Consider the following 24,470-nt stretch of genomic DNA (forward strand, 5'->3'; position numbering starts at 1 on the left):
GGGTCCAAAATAGATATTTCCAATGTTGATGCCCATGAAAATGATATTTGCTTCCTATACATTAATGGTCAACAGCAATTTGTATATATATGCATACTATCTGTCCTTCAATCATTTCAAAACACACACACAATGTACACCTCAAGGACATGTAGTTTTCTCCTCATTATTTCAGTAGCCATTGTCAGTAGCAGTGTGGTAGTTTCCGGCCAACTTCCGCCAACGGGCCAGGCATTGCTTGAACAAAATGCTGACCGCGTGCTCGGTCTTCCGGGCCAGCCTCCTGTGAGCTTCAGTCAATATGCTGGATATGTTACAGTGAATGAAAGTCATGGTAGGGCACTGTTTTATTGGTTTTTTGAAGCTGCCAAAAGCCCAAAAAAGAAACCTCTTCTTCTTTGGCTGAATGGAGGTAACAATTAATACTCAATACTTTTCTTTTATTTTTTTACCATGGTAAATGACTTTTCAGTAAAAATATTCATAATTTTGTAATCATATTAGGTAAATATATTTATATATAATATTTATATATTTCAACTGGGTACTGTTGATCCCAAGGCTATATCCGTACCACATATAGATTAAAACCTACTAATTTTATATTATAAAACTAAATGAAGATTTATTGGTCAGAAGTGTTAGTAAAACATAAATCAATTTAAAATGAAGAAGTGCGGAATCACATAAATGCTTGTATATGACACACACGGTCGTTAGTTGCTCTCACTATCTAGGGTTATCTTTTGTATTTGGGTCGTGGGAGTGCTTATCTCACCCAATCCATTTTCACCCCTATCTCCTCCACATCAGCGTCAGATCATTCTGTTACGACCCATCTTTCAAATACGAAATTACTCATCTTTCACCCCCCCACCCCCAAATCCATCTTTCACAACTAAATTGCTTTCAAATTAATGTCTTAATATTAAAGAGTTTATATATAGTAGAACCGAATGAATAATGATGTTGACTAAGCAAACGAACGCGATAAGGTTTTGATTTTTAAAGTACTACGTATGAATAAATTAAAACAAACTAGAGGGTTGGTTCAGTACATTATTTGGTCCAGTACACTGTGAAAACTAGGTTGAGTGACGAATCTTGCCATTTCTTTAAATTCAATTTACCATTACTTATGAATTTAGTACGCTCCTCTCACTGTTATAAGAGCAATCCCTATAAGAGTAACCCCAAACAACATATCTATCTTCATCTCAATAATTATATTAAAAAAATAATATATTTTTTTTTCTCATTTTAATTAAATAATATTTTTTTACTTTTATCATTACATTTTATTTATCTACTCATAACCACTTTAAACAAACATTAAAAATTTATATAAGGTGAATAATGTTTCTTCAAATTTACTCGTTAATAAAAGTTTCTCCAACTATACAACTAATATATATAATATAAGGAATTCAGTCATAATAATATGGAGAAATTGTTGAGAATGCTTTAAAGTAATCAAATCGTCTATGATGGTTTATCGTAACAATAATAGCGTAGTTCACATAATTACAAATGTAATTTAACCAATTGTTTTTCTTCTTTTTGGGTTCGATGATATTATTATATAACTTCTATCTTGATTGATTGTTTAGCTCGACAAAAATGATTTGGCACTGGCTCCAAAAAGAATATAAAGCCAACATATTCTCAATTAGTTACTATATAATTTCAACTATTTAACACTAAAAGTTATTAGATGAGTTTTATAATATAATTCTCACCGTCAATAATTTTTTAGCCGTAGCGAAAATCAAACCGTTGTCTTATTGGTTTATTGGTGGGACTGGTTGACTAAATACTACATAAAATGTTAATACTATAAGAGTTAAAACTATAATTCTTTTAAAGTAAAATAACAAAATAAACAACTATCATCTAAAAATAATAATATTATATGGATACAAAATCCACAATTTAAGATTGTTGTCATCGTATCTGTCAAACAACTTTTGTCACGCATGACGCAATGTTTTTTATATATTGTAAAATTTATAGAAAAATACGTTTTGAATGAATTAAACTATATGTATACACATATTTTAGATATTAATGACTAATCAGTCAAATAGTTAACCTCAAACAAAAATATTTGATGTTAGAGAAAGTGTGTGTGTGTGTGTGTGGAAGCTAGTGGATTTTAAGGTCCTAATCTTGGACACAACATAAATGTTGTGGAAGTCAATTTTTGTTGACAAACGTATGAGTTAAGCAAGAATCTACGTGCAAGTTAAACTTAGGTTCAATAATAACTAAAAGATAAGAATATAATCGCTCAAGAATAACTATAAAAGACACGTACGTGATTATTATGCATAATCAACCAAGAGCACGTGGGTATTAAAGACAAAATGTCATGGTCTATAAACAGTAATGACATCAAAAGTATTGGAATATAGAACTAGATATTCTAATGTAAAGAGTTATGTGCATATGGACGTTATTGCCCTTGTACTTTCGACCGTATGTTAGCATATGACCTCAATTCGAAACACTTGCATGTTCTTTTCAAAATTTGGCAACCAAACTGCATGTTATGTGTCTAAATTTGTGTACCGTCGTTTATGAAAATCGAACTAACGTTCACTTCATATACAACATTATTATTGTACCGAAGATAATAAACACGCATACATAGAAAACATATTAGTCCGGACACGCTATTTGTCTGTCAAGATAATAAATCAGTGGTTGTAATAAACAGATATCTGGAATTATGAGTCGTGTTTCGTTGCATTTAAATCTATTAAAAAGAAATTTGTGTCGCTTATCACGAAATCCAAAATTGATGCTTTCCTAGTTTTAGAAAGATGGTGGTGTACAAAATCCAAAAACATTGTTTATGTCCATGTTGAGATATGATGGTTTCTGACCTGCTGTTCTTACATCCTAGGATCATCAATATTACATTCTACATTTGCTCCCACTTGCATTTGCAGACATCTTTATTGAATTCATAAACAGACCTTGATATTATTTTAAATGGACAAAATATTATTTATTTGATGGCACCATTCATCAATGATAGAAATGTACAAAAGCATTTGGTCCCCCATCCCCCACCCTACCCCATCCCCTCCACCCCACCCACCCACCCACCATCTAGTAGAGAGTAGAGACCACAATTTTTTTTCTTTATTCTTATTTTTGACTTTTGTTTTTTTCGAAACGTTAACTTTTATAAACACCACCTCTACATAGGCCTAAAAACGCGACCTAATTACAAATATTACACCAATATAAAATTAAACCAATCAAGCCAAGAGACCATTTATTTAAACCTATTATTAAACCAATGATAGCCAAAGGTCGTGATTTCTTCCAAAATCTTCTTAGAATCAGCTTTCTTGTTTGAATATTGTGTTTCGTTCCTAACTAACTAAAAACACCAACAAGTGATGACCATAACTACGTGGATTATCTCTTTGAAGTGATCTTCCTTTGGAACCAAATCGTGAAATTCGAAAAGGTCATGAAATGCATAAATCGGGTCAACTTTGAACCACTAGTAACACCTTGCCAAACAACCGTGGCAATAAAATAAATGTGAAAAGAATCAAAAGATGGTCAGCCATTTAAAACAAGGAAAAACTTTATAAAATAGTAATAAATATTAAGTTTTTGGACAAATGTGACTACTTATTATAATGGAAATATTAAACATAGTTATCTTTTTAGTGATACAATTATGATTATCTTAGCGCATCTATTATTTCATTTAATAAGATTAATAGTTTAGTTATAGTGGAATACTTTTGTCTGTGATTTTGTACCTTAAGAATGATGAGCATCCACTACAACGTTGTTATCACCTTTTAAACTGGTTGTCTAATAAAGCCATAAAGAGACATTGCTTTTAATAAGGCCTTTAGACCCAATAAAAAGGCTGACAGCTTTTAGGCCCACCCAACATCTGACAACGGCCCAGCAAGTCACACTCTTATTGATAAACATGTATTTTATTTTATTTTTTCATTTTAAGTCATATGTACTTTATTATTTTTTACTTTTTTGTTATATTAATTTAGCAATAAGTGATGAAACGTAATAAGTAGTCGATCTTCGTTTTCGCATTTTATTCCCTGAATTAGTATTACTACTATAAAAGGTGAGCCAAAAAGTATTGTTTTGCGGACAGTCCGACCTAAACAAGAATTCTATTCGACACAACGCATGGGTTATTAGTTATTACGTTGTTTTTAAGTTTAGCGAATAATGATTGCGTATGTCTTAAACTGGGCTAAAAATACATAGACGTTATAAAATATTGTGTTGGACTCTAACTAGCCCATATGATGTAAGCCCATTTTTGCTACCCACTGAAGGCCTAGAGGATCCATCCCCCCCCCCCCCCACCCCCACCCCAACACACACACAAACTAACTACTTGTTGCTAATTGTAGTAAGAGGTACACAAACCAGTTTTAGACCAAACCGGGTTAGGTAATGGTCAACAAAAGTTAAAACTGGTTTTAGCCGGAACCAGTTTTGTTTCGGCACTGGTTTCCAAGTGAAAAGGACCAGTTCTATTGAAACCGGTTATTAAGCGGTTTCGATAGAGGAGTTCTCAAATCGTCGGTTTGGTTTCACTCAAAAAAGTTTTAGGAGTGATTCGGTTTCTTTTGTTTGCTCATATTTATGTTATAAAATGTTTTTATATAAAATCTTTGCTTTTGTGTTTTTAAAATTGTTCACAGTATTCAAACTTTACTTCTAAATTATAAAACAGGTCCCGGATGTTCCTCCATTGGATTTGGAGGGTTGGAAGAGTTGGGACCTTTTGTAGTCCAAAAGGATGAATCAAAACTCCTTTTAAACAAAGAGGCTTGGAACAGAGGTAAAATATATATTAAAAATGTTACTCAATTATATCTATATTTTTGTAATCTTAACAGTTGCATCAAGTTCACCAACATATGATCGAATTATTACTTTTTTTTTTTTGTTTCTCATAGCTGCTAACTTGTTATTTCTCGAGTCCCCGGTTGGTGTTGGATTCTCATACACAAACACTAGCACTGACATCAAACAGCTCGGTGACAAAATTACAGGTATATGTACTTTGCATACATGATACATAAACACGCAAGTATACATGTTTACATATACATACACTCATACTCGCCACACACAAACACATATTACATAAAATTTGGTTTAACTATAATACCAAGAGGGACGTTCGATACAGAACACGAGAATCAACCTCTCTTTCTTTCTCCAAATTAAACCGCAAAGTATTTTGTACAAGTGAACTGAAATAAACACTCTTTTTTGGTGTGAATAACGATTTTTATTAATGTTTGACCAGCCCAGGACTCGTACATGTTTATCCGCAAATGGTTTAAAAGATTTCCACAGTACAAGACCCATGAATTCTACATTGCTGGTGAAAGCTATGCAGGTAACACAATATGTAGGAGAGGGATATATTGCAAAAAAACATTTATTTATTTATTTTTGAATCCTTAAAAGTATAAATATAATAAAATGATACGCATGTAATAATTGTTCTCAAAATTAAGTAAAGATATACGTGAACAATTTAGCTATAGAAAAACTAAAACAGCGAATAAATATGTGTAATAGTTTTTATATACATAACTTATATATGTGTATTAAACAAAAAAAAATATATTGTTAGAGGAAATATGAACCAATAATAAAAAGTGGAAAGATTTTAATTATTTTTTTTCTCACAATAATCTAGTGTTTTGTAACACCAACGGGAAAATGCGATAATTTGAATAGGCTAGCTAGGATATTTTGCTTATTCATAGGTACGGATACCATATGTCGCGTAGTTGTCGGAAATTTTGATTTGCGACTGTTTTCACAACCTATTTTGTTTCCTAATTGTCGGTACATAATCAGTACAACCCTTATGCCACAACATTGCTACAAATTAGAATGTCGCAAGCTAGTTAGTTTTTTTAGTAGTGTGTTACTAACAATCATTAAAAAAAGTAATTTTTATTTTTTCTTGAGGAATTTTATTTAATTATCCTATCGCTGAATCTTTAATACATGTATTTTCAGGGCACTACGTTCCACAACTAGCTGAACTTATATATGATAACAACAAGAACATTCCGGAGCAAGATCGTATAAATTTCAAAGGAATTATGGTAACGTTAGCACTCGTATATTCTCTATTTTCTTGAGAAATATAGTTTTCGATTTTAATTGAAAGATTTTAAAATTACACATGACAATGCAGATTGGAAACGCGTTGCTGGATGATGAAACTGATCAGACGGGAATGATCGATTATGCTTGGGATCATGCCGTGATATCAGATCGCGTGTATCATGATGTAAAGACCAAATGCAACTTTAGCGACCCGAAATCATCTACGCCTTGTGATATAGCTTTGGGTGAATACTTTCAAGTTTACAAACTTATCGACATGTATAGTTTGTATGCTCCCTCATGTGTGGATGTTAATTCAAGTTCTACTCAACGTACGCATATGCACGGCAATGTTTCCCCTATAATTTTCTCCAAGCATGTGAGTACTCATTCAACAGCTTATTCATTCAGAACATGTTTTTTATAATACTGTTTAGATGTTGAGAAATTATTTCTACAATCAATTATAGATCAATTCAAGTAGTACTAAATGCAGCACAAATAGAATTTTTTTCGTCGCAAGTTTAGTGACCGAAACAATCAGACGCAATTTGTGACAATGTCTACTTAAATATGTTTCAAATTTAGCGATTAAAAACAACTTGTCGCACATTGGCAGCGGCGCCAAAAACTAACGTGACGAGATAGTTATATAATAACGGCCGTCGCAAGTTTAGCAACATGTAAAATTAGTCACGATTGTGACAATGTCGACTTAATTTCGTCGCAAGTTTAGCGAGAAATCACCCTGTCACACTTTGGAAAAGACACCCACTTAGTTGTTACAAGTTGGACGGCGTTCAATACGACAGAATTAGCGACCAGTACTCGTCGCAAAGAAAATCACGGATATGATGGTCGTTAATTCCTTTACCAAAACGAGAGTATGGAATTTTGGTGGCGAAAATGATATTCGGAATTTTAGTTGCAACATAGTTCAATTGCAACAAAGAAATTGACTTTTTGTTGCTGGTATATATCGCAAAGTGATTTTCGTCGACCAGTTGTCGCAAATCTGATTAATGCTAAACGTTCCGTGAGAGTTTGCAAGCGACGGATTTGCAACTGTTTTGTTTGTTTCATTAAATTTTTTCCATATAAACTAGTCACTACTTTATAAATATATTTTTCCTGTATGTAAACTTTAAGTTTACTCATATATACTCTCTTAAAAACTAATTACAGAAAGCATGGCACTCCAAACCAACCGGGTATGACCCGTGTCAATCAGATTACACCGAGTCATATTTGAACAAGCCGAATGTTCAAGCCGCACTCCACGCGAACACCACAAAAATTCCTTACCCATGGACGCATTGTAGGTAACATATTACACAATCCCTTTAATTTGTTCATCAATCCACACATTTTTTTTGTGTTTGTAAAAATAATTAACTAGCAACTATGTACTTTTTTTAAACAGTGATGCTATAACATTTTGGAACGATGCTCCTGCTTCGATCCTTCCAGTCATAAGAAAACTTGTTGCGGGGGGTATTCGTGTTTGGGTTTACAGTGGAGATACTGATGGCAGGATTCCCGTTACCGCTACAAGACTCTCGTTGAGAAAACTTGGGTTTAAAACAGTTGAAGAATGGTCTCCATGGTACAGTAAAAATCAGGTAACAAAAGTTAATTTTAAAAACTTTTTTATTTCATCTGTTTTGCTACAAGAACATAATGTTAATACTTTTAATGTTTTTTTCAATCATTTCGGTATAGAATATTAACACTTTTTTAACGGTCAATTAACTTATGTTAAAATACTTTTATTTACTGCTACTGCTTTTAACGTTGTTTTCAGTTTCATGAGCGAATTAGTTTTATTTTTATTTCTTTTATGTTTTATGACCGGATATGAATTTTAACTTTCATTTATTACTTTCTTGTTTTGTTGCTTCGGTCAACTTTTAATCTACTTGTAAACCGGATATTAGTTTTTACTTCAAATTATTTTAAGTTTTTATGCGAAGATGTTTGACCGTATTGAAATGGTTGCAAATTTTTCGACAGTTTTACAACCAAAATGGTTATGGTCACTACTATTTTAAAAATGGTGACCTTTGTCGCTAAATTTACGACGTCTTTTTTTGTCGCTAATAGCCATGATATGCGTTTGTTGTTTTAGGTTGGTGGATGGACTATTCGATACGATGGATTGACGTTTGTAACTATTAGGGGAGCTGGACATCAAGTTCCTACTTTCAAACCAAAGGAAGCCCTTGAACTTGTTAGGCACTTTTTATCCAATCAGAAGCTGCCATCTGTACCCTATTAAACAAACTATAAAAACATTGTATAAATTAACTCAATTAATTTATACACCCACAAAATGCATTCTCGTGGGTCAGCATTGTCTCTTTTTTACACATGGTCATTGTTCAAATCCAATTCGAATCGAACTAGAACAGATAACTAGAATTCGGGTTTCTGATACTGCAACTATTTCGGTTATTATAATTGATCAAACAAATAGAGTATCAAGTTTTTTTTTTTAAATTATGAAATATAATCACACCTTTTTGATATATGATTCATATTGTTGTAAATAGTTCGACTAGTTACAAGAAAATATAACTTTTATATATAATTGGACTAGAAGTCTAGAAATATCTGTGTTTAGAACCGGTTTATTTTTTATTATGATTATTAGGTAAATTATTAGGATTCAAACATCGTCATTTGCAAAAACAAAAGGTTGCAAGAATTATTATTTGGATTTTATTTTGGATTAAAAGAAATGCAATGCTGGGCACAAAATCAAAAGAATACTATGTTTCAGTTATAAGAAAAGGCTGAGCTAGCAGTCTTTGGGCTGGGAACTAACTGAACACTAAGCCCACAAAGAAATTCATCGGACAAAAAGGATTGTTAAAACAATTTTGGGGGTTTCACATAGGGGTGTGCACGGTTTGGTTCGGTTCGGTTATTAGCATTAACCCAACCTAACCGATCGGTTATCGGTTAATAACCATATCAAATTTGGGCTAAAATTTTTGCTTAAAAATACATTAAATGAATGTTTAAATACATTAAATGAATGCATAACTACATGAAATGAAGATATAAATATATGAAATTGAGATATTAGTACATGAAATGGAGATCTAAATACATGAAAACGATAGTAGTTAATTATTAATACATATAATACATGAAATAGAGGGAAATAGGCTTGAAAATATTAAAAAACGAAGATTTCGGTTCGGTTCGGTTCGGTTAATTTCGATTAATTCGGTTTTCGGTTATATCGGTTCGGTTTCTTCGGTTTCCGGTTCGATTAACGATTCGGTTATTGCTCACCCCTAGTTTCACAGTAGAGATGCAAATATTGGTTAACCATTTACTTAAATTTCGATTACTAACCGTAATCAGTTATTGTTTAAAAGGTCAAAACCAATTATGGTTAGTAATCGATTTTCGGGCGTGAAAACACTAACTTGTCTAACCGGTGTTATTATGCCAGCCGGTCAATCTATACTGGTTGAACCAGTTTTATTTATTGGAAAACAAACAATAATTAAACTAAAATTATAAGAAACTTGCTTTATTAATTTAATTTTATTAAATTACTACAAACAAAATAAATATAAAGCAAAAACAACAATACATTTTATTTAATGTAAGCATTATGTCGTCTTTAATACGTCTTTAGTTGCTTACTCCGGAACTTTTGCCTTCATTTTTTTGGTTTTACCGTATTGCAATGTGTTGCCAAATAAGTCTCGGGCGGAGTTGGACGTGGCTTTGAGGAACAATCTGCAATTTTTGCATCGAGCTATTTCATTATCGTTGGACATGTGACACAAATCGAACCTTGTGAAGATTTTGGGGTGTCTCCTGGTTTTAAAGTATCAATACAATTGGGTTGAAACTTGAGGGGATTAAGCGGTTTTGTGTTTTAGATAGTTTATGAGAAATAGAGAAGTGGTGTAATCGAACCTAAATATCCAACCAAAATCACAAAGGTGTTTAATATGAGGCTATTCTTTATCCCAATGTTGTGAGCAAAGGAGGTGCTGGTAGCCCTAGTCGTAGCTATCAACATCTTGTCAGGTAGGGGTGGCAATCTTGACCCATGGGTTGAATGGGTTGTATCAAAATGTATAAGATGGGTCAGAATGGGTCAAACTAAAAAAATAAAATGATTGAAACGGGTTAAAACGGGTTGACATTTCTCGAGTTTTTTTTCCTTTTTTTTATGTAACGAGAAAAACGGAGGAAAGTTTTTGGTATTATTACCTTTTAAGTTTTTTATTTATATTTCGAATTATAATTTTTTAATTTTTTTTTGAATTTTTTGGTGAGGTGTTTTGAAATGGGTTTTGAAATCCCAACCCATTTTGACCCATTTCAAAACCCCTCACAAAAAAATTCGAAAAAAATAATTAAAAAATTATAACTCGAAATATAAATAAAAAACTTAAAAAGTAAAAATACCAAAAAGTTTCATCCGTTTTTCTCATTCCATAAAAAAACTGAGAAATGTCAACCCGTTTTGACTCATTTCAATCATTTTCTTTTTTTAATTTGACCCATTCTGACCCATCTTATACATTTTGATACAACTCATTCAACCCATGGGTCAAGATTGCCACCCCTATTGTCAGGTATATCCTTATTTCGACTGACTCCTTGCTTTACGAGAGGTACATTCACTTTCCTGACAACTCTTAAGTTGAAACCGACAAACCTTTCAAGAATGACGATTTGCAATTATAAAGATACAGAGGTATACAACAAACGTAAAAATGTTTTAAAGAAAATGTTGGAGGTTATAAAATATGAGATCATTGTATAGAGTTAGAGCATTCACATTCAGTTCCCTACCATATATCTATCTATCTATCTATATATAATATAATTATATTAAAAATCACTAAAGGTTCTCTCTCATTTTTAATTAAATAATACATTTTTATATTTTTATCATTATCATTTCCCTCTTCTTTACTCACATCCACTTGTAGAAAATATTAAAATATTATACGGTGTGAACAATAAAACCCCAAATTTAACTTTCACGTATAACATTTTCTCTCTCCTTTACTCACAACCAGGGGCAGATCATATAATGGGCCTCGGCCCATCCAGCCTTTTCATTTAGTAGAGTAATTTTTTTCCAAAAGTCAACAAAACATTATATATATTGAGTCCGGCTCATTCATATTATTTTGTTCGGCTCATCTATATTATTTGTGTCCGGCCCACGCTTGATTTTTCTTTAAACAAACTCCTTAAAGCCGAAAAACGGGAAACCATTTTACCTAATAAGCGAAAAGAAAGACTCAAACGTACATTTTTTAAACAAAAAAGCCCAAGCCGAAATTATTTTTAAACATAATAAAGTAACAATAAGTCCACACTCCCAATAAGCAGAAAAGTTTTTGTCTGGGCTAAGGTGTGATAAATGAAATCGAACAGAAGCAGAAGCAAGACGTTCGAAAAAGACTTAGATCACTAGACCTGGGTTGAGTCATGAGTGCTCACGGATCACAATTTAGACTTTAGGCAAGCAACAAGTTCAGCGTTTTTATTCTCGATCTGGTATGTTAGGGTTTGGAATAATTGGAAGAATTAGTGCTTGAATTTGGCCTCCTTCATGAATTAGGAATATGTGTGTTTTGATTATGTGAATTCGGTTTTTGAATTTCAACTTGAGCCTTGAGGTACTCATCTTTCCCTTTGCATCTTATCGTTTGCAGATACTTGTCTATACCCCTCGCATCTTGTCTTTGTTTGTTTAAAAAGTTGTTTCTTATGTGTAAGATTGTTAGATCGGTAAATAAAATGATTGAATTAGTGTTTTGGTTGAATGATTGAATATAGATTTTACTTTTTGACCCGACCTGAACCGGGTTGTCGACCAGAAACTTATAATTAAGAAATAATTGTGTCTCGTGACTTTCGGCCCATCCATGCTAGTTGTTCAAGATCCGCCACTACTCACAATCATTTATAACCGTATCATATAATTTACATATTTCCCTCACATATTTATATTTATAAAGAAGGTTGAGAATGTTCTTAAGAAATAGAAGAATCAAATGATAAGAATCAGAAGAATAAAAAAACAGCAATAAATGAAAATGTTAAAACAAAGGTGGCAGTGGAGGTATTGTGGATTTTACCCTAACCGATCCGAAAAAAGATATAGTGGTAGATAAACGAATCCTATAATTCTTCATCTCTCATAAAAAAAATCATGGGTCTGTCACTGGATGAAACCGGCCAGTGTCTTGCAATTATTGATTGAATCTCACCATGATCTTATGAGTTTAATTATCTGCACCATTTGTTGTTGATAGTTCATTTGTGATCAAGACCATTTTTTTTAACTTAATTTCGTTATTTTCTCACAGTTTTCAACATAATAATTGTTTTGAAATAAACACACCTCTATTAATATGTGTTAATGAAAACAAAGGTAATAATATTTGCAAGTCTCATCTTTCTACCTTCTATGCAATACAATATTGACTTATCATTTTATAAATGTAATATGGTTTCAAACAATAAAAAAAAATCATAAAAATAATCTCAAAAAGCAAGCCACACATCTACACTAGAAATTGTCAATATTTAATGTTCTGATACATCCTTAGATCAGATTCACTCCTTTTGCAAAGCTTCACTTTCAACCCATGTTTCATGTACATAGTGAGTGCAAGCTTTGGTTCCACAGGATGATTTTCAGCCACTACTTTATAACGGTATAAAATTGAGGCAGCCACAAATTTCATCTGGTAATAGGCAAAATCTTTGCCTAAACACAGCCGTGGGCCGCCGTTGAAGGCGGTGAACTTGTAGGCAGATTCGCTCATGAACCGCTTGTCTCTTAGCCATCTTTCGGGCCGGAATTGTCGGCAGTCTTTTCCCCATATTGCCTCCATTCTTCCCATTGCATAGATTGCATATACCACTTTGGTTCCTTTTTTTAATACTGTCCCGTCTGGGAATACATCATCTTCAACAACCTGTATTTGTATTTTGAGGCAATAACCATATTTAAGTCATGAAATTAGCCAAATCAGCTTTGTGGTGTAATAAAATTATTAAAATACCCATCCACTTTCTTATGTTACAAATATAAAGTTTGACTCGAAAATAAAAATAGTAAGATTCTTTCACTACTAGAAAAAGAGATGTTTTTCTACAACTGAATTCGTAGGAAATTTGTTGGAAAATTCAGTTTCTAACAGTTTTCCAACAAAAAGTTGCGTTGAAAAAACACATGCTTGAAAATCGTTTTCAACCATTTTCCAACAACTTTTCTTACAAAATTGCTATAAAAACATGTGGTTGTAAATTTCCTACAACTTTCATACAAAAACTATTTTTGACTTAACGGAATGTTTATTAGATAATATTGTAGCAAAATTAGAGCTTATTTTTTTGTTAAAAATATGTTGGAACTACTTGTTGTATGAAATTTGTAAGAATTTTTTGTGGGAGCATGACTTGTTTTCTAGTAATGTTTTTGCGCCACACCATAAGTATTAGTTATATATGGAAGACCAGAGACAAAATATATAAAATATAAAACTCAATAATGACCGGTTTGTAATATTTGTTAAATATAAAACTCAACGCCCATTTTGTAATAAATAGTTGTAAAATTAAAAATAAAAATAAAAACTCAATGCCCATTTTGTAGTATGGCTAATTTGGTGACTTGAATAAAGAAAAAAGAAGGCCAACTGGTCAAGTTAATTGATTAGTAAATCATATATTGTTTTAAATTTATACGGTTTCAGTTTTAAACAAAAATATATCTAAGTAGTTTTAATTTAAGTTTTAAAGTTTTTAAATTAAAAAAAAAGAACTTTTAAGTTTCTAGAATTATTAAACATTGAAAAATATGATTTTAAATATTTTTGTTTTTAAGTTTTATTTTTAAGATGTTTGGACGCAAGATACACATATTCTTATGCCCACCACGTGTCACAAGCTTTTCAAATGTCATTGTTAGAACATGGATGGGGCGCCATCAAGGGCCTTTTTTTACGACTTGGGCGCTGAACATCACGGTAAGGCGTCGTTGAACCAAGGGCGACGAAGATCCGAACAAAGCAACAGCCGCCGTGGTTGAACAATATGGTGGGGCCCCTCATTTTCCTATCTCAACCTCACACACACACACATATATATATGGGCGTTAATGGGCATTAAATCACAGCGGGACATTATTTTATGGGGGTTTCGAAGCCCCCGGTGGTTACGTGGCGCTGACGTGGCACTGGTGAGGGGCTTCGAAGCCCCTCACCATAGAGGATGGTCTTATAGTTGAGTAGAAAACTTTATTAGTTAAAAGCTGAATGGCTACGTGTGAAAGCTGTCGATAGTTAAGCGAAATCTTTAATGTTTGAGGTTTAAAATCTAGTATAAGAGGGTTTATATAGTGATGGATTTCTTTTTTGATGGTGTTCTTGAAAGAGTCATATGGAGCTTCGATCAAAATTCGTATAAACGGTTAACATTCCGATTAAGACTCATTTAGGTATTTAAGGTAGTTGCAAACATTACTAAAATAAACTGCTAATTTTATAATAGCAAGGATTACCTCCTTATGATCCACGGGTACAGAAGGATATAACCTTAACGCTTCAGACAAAGCAGCATGCAAATACTCCATCTTCTTCACCTCTTCTGGTCTAAACACCAAATTCCCATTTTGCCCCTCATCACCCCTCTCCTTCACAATCCCACATATCTCACACAATATCTTCTCCTCCACCGTTGGATTCTGATCAAGCAGCCAGAAAAACCAACTCAAAGCCACCGAAGAAGTGTCCCTTCCAGCAAGTATAAAATTCACACAAATATCGCGTAAAAACTTGTCCGAAAATGGTTGGTCATGTTCATCTTTAAGTCCCATAAAGATTGTTAAAAGATCAGACTTTTGTTTATTGTCATTACCAACATGCAACATCATTTCTTTTCGTCTAGTTCGAATCACTTCATGTGCAAATGTGTCTACTCCTTTGATTGAATGCTTTAGTGTCTTTTCGGATCCGAGGTTAAAATATCGCATGATCTTCCAAACTAGTGTTGGAATGACAAAACGGAGGATAGTCGCTTCGGTTGCGGCTTCAAAGGCTTTAGCAAATGGTATTTCAGGTAGCCCGGGATGTAGACATCCCGGATCAACCCCGAATGCAATCATGCAAACGTTATCGAACGTTAATCTTAAAAGAATGTCTTGTAGATCAATCTCGGTGGATTGATCTACTGACTCGTCCAAAACAGGTAATAACCGTTTATGGACGAGTTCTAATAATGACTCGGTGGTCATGTTTCTAAACTTGGATGAATGAAACTCGATGCTCGCGGTTTTTCTTTGTTTTTGCCATACATCATCGTCCGCGTTAAAGATTCCATTACCAAGAAGATCACGAAGAGTGTGTCGAAAATAAGGGCCTTTTGGGTAAGCTTGAAACTTTGTTTTGAGAAGGTGTTCAAGGTTACGAGGATCTGAAGTGATTACGCAATTAAGATTCGTAAACGAAGGGCCTTTAAACACGAATGTCCCGTTTTGTCTACTAAGAATTTGAGATAGCCATTCGTAGATGTCGACCCGAAGGCCTAGAACTAAGGATGGCAACATTCCAACAAGTGGCCACACGGGTAGGCCGTTTCGTTTTCGTTGACGTACAGAATGTATGGCAACGAAAACGAAAAGGGCAATGAAAAGCTCTAGGATTTGCACATCTAGCAATATTTTCCGGCCTGTGGCCTGAAAAGGAGGAGAAGAGGTGGGCATGATGGTGGTGTTGAGGGTGGAAGGTGTAGAGTGATGGTTCATGTTTAAGATATGTTGATGGGAAGGTGAAGCAAGTCATGTGTTATATGAGGGTGGGGAGTTAGTGTTGCTTGTGTGCATGAGAATTGGATTTGGTGAGCAGAATGATGCTAAAGTTTGATGATTTAGGGTTATCAACAATTTGGTGGTTAACTATTGGATGGTCTTTTTTAAGGGTGGGGTGGGGTTGGGTTGGGTTGGTATGGAGGTTAACCTAAGTACCATTAGTCTGAATAAAGGTTAACAACCACCAACTACATGTATAATAAACTATTTAAAGTGTTTTATATATAGTGTGGACATACATAGAATAGTTTTATATAGATGCATACAGTTTCTAGATGGTTCATGATAGAGGTGGACAACAAAACCGGTTCCTGGAACCGGTTCGACGGAACCGAACCGGAACCGAACCGGTTCCTACCCGTTTTTCGTAGGAACCGGTTCGGTTCCGTTTCAACCCGACGATCCGGAACCGGTTTGACATGTTTGGAGGTGGACCGGGTAGGAACCGGAACCGAACCGGAACCGGTTCTGGAACCGGTTCGACCGGAACCGGTTCGGAACCGGTTATAGCCGTTGGAGTGGTTCTAGCCGTTGGGAAACGGTTTTATGGCCGTTTTTTGACCGTTGGGGTCAAAAATGGCCGTTTTTTTGGCTCCCCAAACACCCCACTACTAGTATAAATAGGTATTTGGTGTAATGGGTTCATCACAACACTCAAAACGCAAACCCGAACGCAAAAAAATACAAAAAAACGCTATTACAACGTTCTGAGTTCTCTAATCTCTTGTTTTCTCTTCTTCTATATTCATATTTGTTGTTATGGCTGCCTCACAATCATCGGTTGGTCAAGGTTCCACCGCCGGACCAAGTTTCGTTCGTATTGTACCTCATAATCGTAATCAAGAGATTTGGTGCAATTGGGATTTGGTTGAATTGAGTGACCATTCATTGAAGGCTCGGTGCAAGTTTTGTGGGATTTATTTAAACCCACTTTCGAATTCAAATTTGAAGAAACACATCGAAAGACCGTATTGCAGGGCGTTGAAACAGAACGTCGAGTCGCAACAAACGCAAATGGATAGTGAAGGCGGAATATTTACATACCAAATTGATCGAGTTCAAGATCGTATGGCGAAGTTTGTGATTCAAGAAGCTTTGCCGTTTAGCCACTTCGACAACCCTCGCTTAACCGCCATGATTCGAGATACGCTTCAACCACAATACACTCACGTAAGTCGTCATACTCTTAAACGTTATTGTTTAAAATTGTGGAAGAAGGCCAAAGAGGTACTAATTGCATATTTTGAAAATATAAATACGGGAATAAACTTAACTACTGATGTTTGGTCGGCTCCACATGGTCTACCCGAATCTTATCTTTGTGTCACCGCTCATTGGGTAGACCCGTCATCGTGGGAAATGATGAAACGCACCATTGCTTTCGAACTCTTTGAGTATCCACATACGGGAGATAATTTGTTTGAAATTTTAGATTATGTTATAAAAACTTATAAACTAGAAAATAAAATATTTTCAATTGCATTTGATAACGCGTCGAATAATACATCGGCGGTTGATAAATTAAAATTAAAATATACGCCGATTTGCAATGGTGTATTTTTTCACTCAAGGTGTGTTGCACATATCATTAATTTAATCGTGCAAGACGGACTTGCTTCGGATGAGGTTACATCGGTTATAAACGATTTTAGAGTAATGCTACATGAAGTTTTTAAGAAAAGTAAAAAAAGACAAATGGATTATAGAAAATTTTGTAAAGATACGGGAAGAAAAGCTTTGGGAGCTAATTGGGATGTACCTCATCGATGGAATTCCACTTGCATAATGTTTCAAAGTGCTTTGAAACAAAGAGACACTTTACAAATGTTTCATTCTAGTCTTGCCGAGAATGATTTGGCAATCCCCTTTTCAAATGAGAAATGGGAAATTATCAATGACTTATCGACTTTTCTTGAAGTTTTTAAAACATCAACTACGAAACTATCGGGAACGTATTATCCGACAAGTCCCTTGGTTCTTTCGGAGTTATTTTTAATCGTTAACAATCTTAAAGAATTTGAAAATAAAAGTCCAATGTTTTCAAACATCATATTACCAATGAAGTTTAAATTAAAAAAATACTTTCTTGAATTGCCACCGATTTTTACTTGCGCCGCCGCTTTAAACCCAATGTTAAATGTTACGGGGGTTGAATGTGTGATAGACGAAATTTTTTCAGCCTTAGATATGCATGAAGTTGACCCAAACTTTTCAACAGAGGCACAAAATGATTTTAACTTGAATTTTAAATTTATGTATGACTTTTATATAAATAAATATGGGTCAAACATACACATGCCTACGCCGGGGGGGTCTTCATCAAGTTCAAGTGCTCCTAGAGTACGAGACCCCATGATTAGCCTTATGAACACCGTTCGCAACTTAACGGCTAAAAAACAAAGGGGTAACACCCCTTCAAGCGAACTAGGAAGGTATAGTGCATATGATTTCTCTACCGGTTTATCCGAAGAGGAATATGGCACTTTTGATGTTTTGGCTTGGTGGAAGGTAAAGGAAACCGAGTTTCCGATTCTTGCCACCATGGCCCGTGATTTACTAACCGCCCAAGCTTCTACGGTAGCTTCGGAATCTGCTTTTTCTCTTAGTGGCAGGGTAATATCGGTGAGAAGAACAAGACTGAATTCGGAGTCGGTGGAGATGTGCATTTGTTTGAAGGATCACTTGGACTCAATCGATCGTGTTCAACACGTAACCACTCTGGAAGACGAAACACCACTTGATGTTCGAGTGCACGACGAACAAGAAGGCGTTTCTACAAGTAATTCTGATGAATAAGTCGCCACTCAATAATTACGACGAACAAGAAGGCTTTTATAGAAATAATATGTCACAACTTTATATTTATAAGTTTAATGTTTTGTTAGTTTGTTTTTGAATATTTTAAAACATGTAACCTTTTTTTTTTGAACTTCTTAAAGTAAATAAAATGAATTTTATGTTAATTGTTTTTTTTATTTAACATGTTATACAAATACGAGCAGCGGAAACGAAAAACGAAAAAAAAATTATTTTTTACACTGTAACCGGTTGGAACCGGTTACAGTGTAAGAACCGGTTTAGGAACCGGTCAGAACCGGTTCCACCGGTTCCGGGTCCGAGGGTTGGGGAACCGGTTCGGTTCCCTAACCGGTTCGAACATGGAATCGGTTTAAACAGTGATGTTGACTAATGGAACCGGTTCTGAACCGGTTCCGGTTCCTTTGACCAACCCGATTTGATCACCTATAGTTCATGATAGGGCTATTCAAAAAGCTCGAGGCTCGAAGCTCGGGCTCGTGGCTTGCTCGATAAAAGCTTGAATAAAACTAGCTAAAAATACTTGATTTGAAACATTTTGAGTTGAGTTGGCTCATTTTTGTAATCAAGCTCGGCTCGACCTAGGCTCGGATCGATCATGGCTCGGCTCGTTGGCTCGATTTAAATCTCGTTTAGCTTCAAAATCAAGCTAGAGCCTTAGCTGAGATGCCTCTTTTAATTTAAGCCCGAGCTCGAAACCACCCTGGCTCGACTCGTGAACAGCCCTAGTTCATGATGTGGTATTTATTTTCATTTTTTTCTTTTTATTTTTCACCCATGAATAAAGCTCGGGTAAGCCCAATACCTCCATATATCCACGATCATAAGTTCATAACAAGGGTACCTAAGTCTACCATACCTTATTTTAGCGAAAACCTGTTGTCAAATGTCCACTATGTTAAAATCTGATTGGAATCGGTTTAAACTTGAGATCTTGAAACATATAGTCCAAATCTCACTTCTCCTTTAATGCTAGCTAAATTAAAGTTCATTGAATTGGTATCTGAATCTAGTTAAATAATGTTTCATGTAAGAGAATCTTTAAATGTAATAAAATAAAATGGATGGGTAATTGCTGGTCAACAAGGAAAAATTTATGGCACTTGGATAAGGCGTTATAATACGTGATTTTAATGCATTAAGTTGGGTTGGATCGGGAGATGTTAGTTACGTTGGTATGTTTCTTTTAGTAAATAAACTATTAGACTGTGTGTAGTCATAATGTCTCTTTACTAGGCATTATGCGTCACGTGGCGCCCAGTCAGAGTTATGGTTTTTTACAAAAAGAGAGCGTAGTCATAATTTTTCACCTCTGGGCGTTATGCGTCACGTGGCGCCCAGTGATTTTTTTTTTGTTTTTTTTTTTATTTTTAGTGCTTCATCTATTATTATTATTATTATTATTGTTACAATAAATAAACCAACCACCTTTTTCTTCTCCATCTCTATTTCCTTACAGGTGTCTCCTTCTCCATCTCTAACTCACCCACCACCTCCACCTTAACAGTAAACCACCACCACCGATCATAACATAAACCACCACCACCACCGTAACTCACCCAGCACCACCATCGATCATAACAATAAACCGATCTGTAACTCCTTCTCTGATCTGTACCTCCAATCCACTAACCCTAACCCTATCCAACACCTTCCTCCACATAAACTCACCATCACCACCATCCATCTGTCTAACCTTCACATCTAAAAGGTAATTTAATATTTGTTTTTTTTTTAATTTCCGTGCATTCCTCCGCGTTATCTACAAAACATCCCAAAAAAAAACCCCAAAACGCCCGGGGGGGCGGTGTTCCCCGGCGTTTTGAGCCAAAACGCGCCCCCAAAACGTTGCACTACGCTTGGTCTTAGAGGTAGGGTTATATTTAATTTTATTATATTTTAATAGTTGAATTTTGTTTAGTCATAACAGCAACCATAACCACAAATCATTATAAACTATCACATGATTATATTTGATTATTAACTTTCCTCAAAAACACTAATTTTTTTCCATAACAAATCACCACAAATTCTATTAAAATATTAAAATAATATATATATATATATATATATATATATATATATATATATATATAAAGGATCCAGTACAATAATCATTAATCGTACATTATATACGCGAGTTCCTACAACGTCGATTTCAAAAAACCACTTGGTGGCAATATTTTAAATTTCATCAACTTTGATCCACTGCTCCCAAAGATTTTTGTCCACCTTCACTGTCATTATTCAGCACTCCATCATCGTACAACGATTTTGTCCACCGTCCACCGTCAAAACCACAATCCACGGTCATCATACATCATCGCCTATTGTTCACAGGTTTGTTTATCTTTCGATTTGAAATTGATTAACCTAATTGATTACTTAACCTTGAAATTTATCCAATTAATCATCAATTTGAAGCTTTAATAGTTCAATTTTGAGTTTTGAGTTGTGGGTTTTAACCTTAAAATGCATAAAATTTAAGACTGAACTTTTAAACTTGAGTGAACTGCGGGTTTTGTCCCTATGGTTTGTCTAAATCTGCGGTTTTAGTCCAATAATTTCAAATTTGCGATTTTCGTCATTGTGGTTTCCTTTCACTTGCAATTAAATCTAAAATCATTAACCTCGTTAAGTCTGGTCATTAAACCCATCAGCGTGCCCCTCACGTGATGGGCGTTTTTGCCTTTTTCTCTCAAAATAAACCCCGGTTGTAATTCGCAAACCCCCTCACGTGAGGGGCTGGGTGTATTTGGGGGAAAAAAGGACAAAACTGCCCCTCACGTGAAGGGTAGGCTGATTGGTTTAACAATCAGACTTAACGGGGTTAATAAATTCGGCTTTATTTGTAAGTGAAATGAAACCATAAGGACGAAAATCGCAAATTTGAAACTATTTGACTAAAATCGTAGATTTAGACAAACCACAGGTACGAAAACCGCAGTTTACTCTTTAAACCTTTTGTTCTGAACTTCTAAACTTAAGTGTCTAAAGGTGTTCGTTTTGGTCAGAACGTTCCAATTAATCATCAATTTGAAGATTCAATCGTTCAATTTTGAGTTTTGAGTAGTGGGTTTTAACCTTGAATGTATTCAAATTAAGCTTGAACGTTTTAGGTTCTAAGCCTGTACGTTTTAGTTTAACCTTGAATGTATAAGATTTGAGCTTGAACTTCTAAACTTTTGTTATAAACTTCTAAACTTGAACGTTTAAAGGTGTTTGTTTTAATTAGAACGTTTACATGTACACAGTGTCTTTAGTTTTTTTCAGAATGTTTAAACGCAATATTTTGAACTATAATCAAAGCTCCATTGAGTGTATTATTCCTGCAATTTCATAATCGATTTATGAATCTAAGTCTTTCTATACATCAATTCGACTGAATATGTAACACCCTTGACAAGCACAACATCGTCTCACTCTTAGGCAAATCCCACATCGGCCGTGGACAAGAGAGATCCTTGGTTCATAAGTAAAAATGTCATGCCTCTTCAATCACCAACGCGTTTTGGGCTTAGTTGGCTGTGGAGCACATGAAAACTCCACGGTTAAGCGTGCTTAGGTGGAAGTTGTACTAGGATGGGTGACCTCCTGGGAAGTCTTCATCTGTGCAACCAAAAACAAATCAGTGAGCTCTTCGTGGGCAGAGCGGACAATATTGGTGGTGTGAGGGGCCGGATGTTACGGGTGGTATCAGATCCACTCTTGTGCCGTTCGGGATGATGGGACACGCCTCATCGAGGACGCTTAGTCCAAAGGGGGGTTGTCTGTAACACCCTTGACAAACACAACATCGTCTCACTCTTAGGCAAATCCCACATCGACCGTGGACAAGAGAGTTCCTTGGTTCATAAGTAAATGTCATGCCTCTTCAATCACCAACGCGTTTTGGGCTTAGTTGGCTGTGGAGCACATGAAAACTCCACGGTTAAGCGTGCATAGGTGAAAGTAGTACTAGGATGGGTGACCTCCTGGGAAGTCTCCATCTGAGCAACCAAAAACAAATCCGTGAGCTCTTCGTGGGCAGAGCGGACAATATTGGTGGTGCGAGGGACCGGATGTTACAGGATCTGTCACACCCCAACTTACGACGGAAATGCCGGGCCGAACTGATTGCTCACAGCTTTTCAAGGATTACTATTATGCAACATTATAAGTTTCAATATCTATTTAATAATTTCAAATAAGACAATTACAGTTAAGTACATCAACTATAACAAAATTACAACAATGATTAATCAAGTTTGTATCCTAAAAAGCATCTCTACGTGATCTTCATCTTGCTAAACAACCAAGCTGATAACCTGCAAATGCGTATAAAATATATTTTTTGTCAACAACACATGTTGAGTGAGTAAAACACCAGTTTAAGACACAACAGTAATAGTATATTAAATATATAAAGAAAGATGCAAACTGTTCCTGTGAGATAAACAGTTAACCATAGAACACAAGCAATCAAACATAAAGAAAGGGCTAAATTGTTGCCATGCGAATGGGCATTGGTTACCAAAAATGAGGTGTCGGTGAAACCATTGTCAATGCGTCGGACGCCGGCCACTATGGCGGTCGTATGATCATACTAGACTGAGAATATGTTGGACCTCTCTGAATGCGGTTCAAATAAAGCAAGTAAGCAAATAGCAAGTTAGGCATAAACTGATATACACACAAGGATTAAACAGTTGTGATTTTGAATATTAGATAATAGATAAATATGATACGATACGCATATGTCCCCAACAAGGTTAAAAATAAGTAAAAAGGGGAGTGATTACTCACCTGATCCGATGAACAAAAATATAAATGAGGAAGATAAACCCTTTGGGTATACCGTCAAGAATTCCTGGTTAAGTAAAATATTATTAAATTAATTACAAAGGATATAACACGATTTAATGAATTAAAATCTCGATATGATTTAAGTTATGCTTACGATTAGTGTGATATTTGGTTGAGCGATTGATTTCTAACGTTATAATTATAGTAAAAACGATATAATTGTCTAGCATTAAATCATAAGAAACATTATTATCTTGAGAATACATTAAATTGAATATAGTATTTATATGATCGAATTTATAAAAATTATTTTAAACAGTTAATTACGAGCCAAAACATAATACAATAATAATTTTTTATGAATATATAAATAAATTATTTTAACGATAATAATACGTAACTAATTATATATAATATGTATCGTATTAAATACATAATATAAGTAAATAAATATTTAAGTACATATTAAAATTAAACAACTAACCATTTATTATAAATAATAATACATAATAAGTTTATCATATAAATAAATTGTCTTAACGATAAATTAACGGTGAAAATATACTTAATCCCTTTAATACTTTTGTTTAAACGTAATATATATATATATATATAAGATAATAAGTTTCTAAAAAAACGCTCAACGACGAGAAAACGTGAATTTAAAGTGTCGGGTTTTAAATAAATAAATAAAACTAAGATTTAATATTAATACATATATATATATATATATAAATTACGTGAATATATACGTGTATATATATATATGTGTGTGTAATTAACGTGATTCGACAAGAAACAATGACCTGATGGTGTCGGTTTATATAAATAATGTTTATTTGATAATTAATAC

General features: G+C 34.4%; 2 protein-coding genes across 2 annotated transcripts; one reads left to right on the plus strand and one right to left on the minus strand.

The window, feature by feature from the left end:
- On the plus strand, nt 1-8,757 carry LOC143531139 (serine carboxypeptidase-like 34). Its single transcript, XM_077026506.1, has 9 exons — nt 1-412; nt 4,745-4,852; nt 4,971-5,066; nt 5,327-5,419; nt 6,055-6,143; nt 6,236-6,526; nt 7,333-7,469; nt 7,571-7,769; nt 8,276-8,757. Exons 1-9 carry the CDS (start codon nt 133-135, stop codon nt 8,423-8,425), a joined length of 1,443 nt encoding a protein of 480 aa, XP_076882621.1. The 5' UTR covers nt 1-132; the 3' UTR covers nt 8,426-8,757.
- Nucleotides 8,758-12,722: 3,965 nt separating this feature from the next.
- LOC143531118 (cytochrome P450 86B1-like) lies at nt 12,723-16,018 on the minus strand. Its single transcript, XM_077026492.1, has 2 exons — nt 14,711-16,018; nt 12,723-13,124 (listed from the first exon to the last, which is right to left on the minus strand). Exons 1-2 carry the CDS (start codon nt 15,950-15,952, stop codon nt 12,723-12,725), a joined length of 1,644 nt encoding a protein of 547 aa, XP_076882607.1. The 5' UTR covers nt 15,953-16,018.
- Nucleotides 16,019-24,470: the final 8,452 nt, after the last annotated feature.

This window comes from Bidens hawaiensis, unplaced genomic scaffold (assembly GCF_021521415.1).
Source record: "Bidens hawaiensis isolate Kalapana, Puna unplaced genomic scaffold, B.hawaiensis_p1.1 tig00009085_1, whole genome shotgun sequence".
Lineage (NCBI taxonomy): Eukaryota > Viridiplantae > Streptophyta > Magnoliopsida > Asterales > Asteraceae > Bidens > Bidens hawaiensis.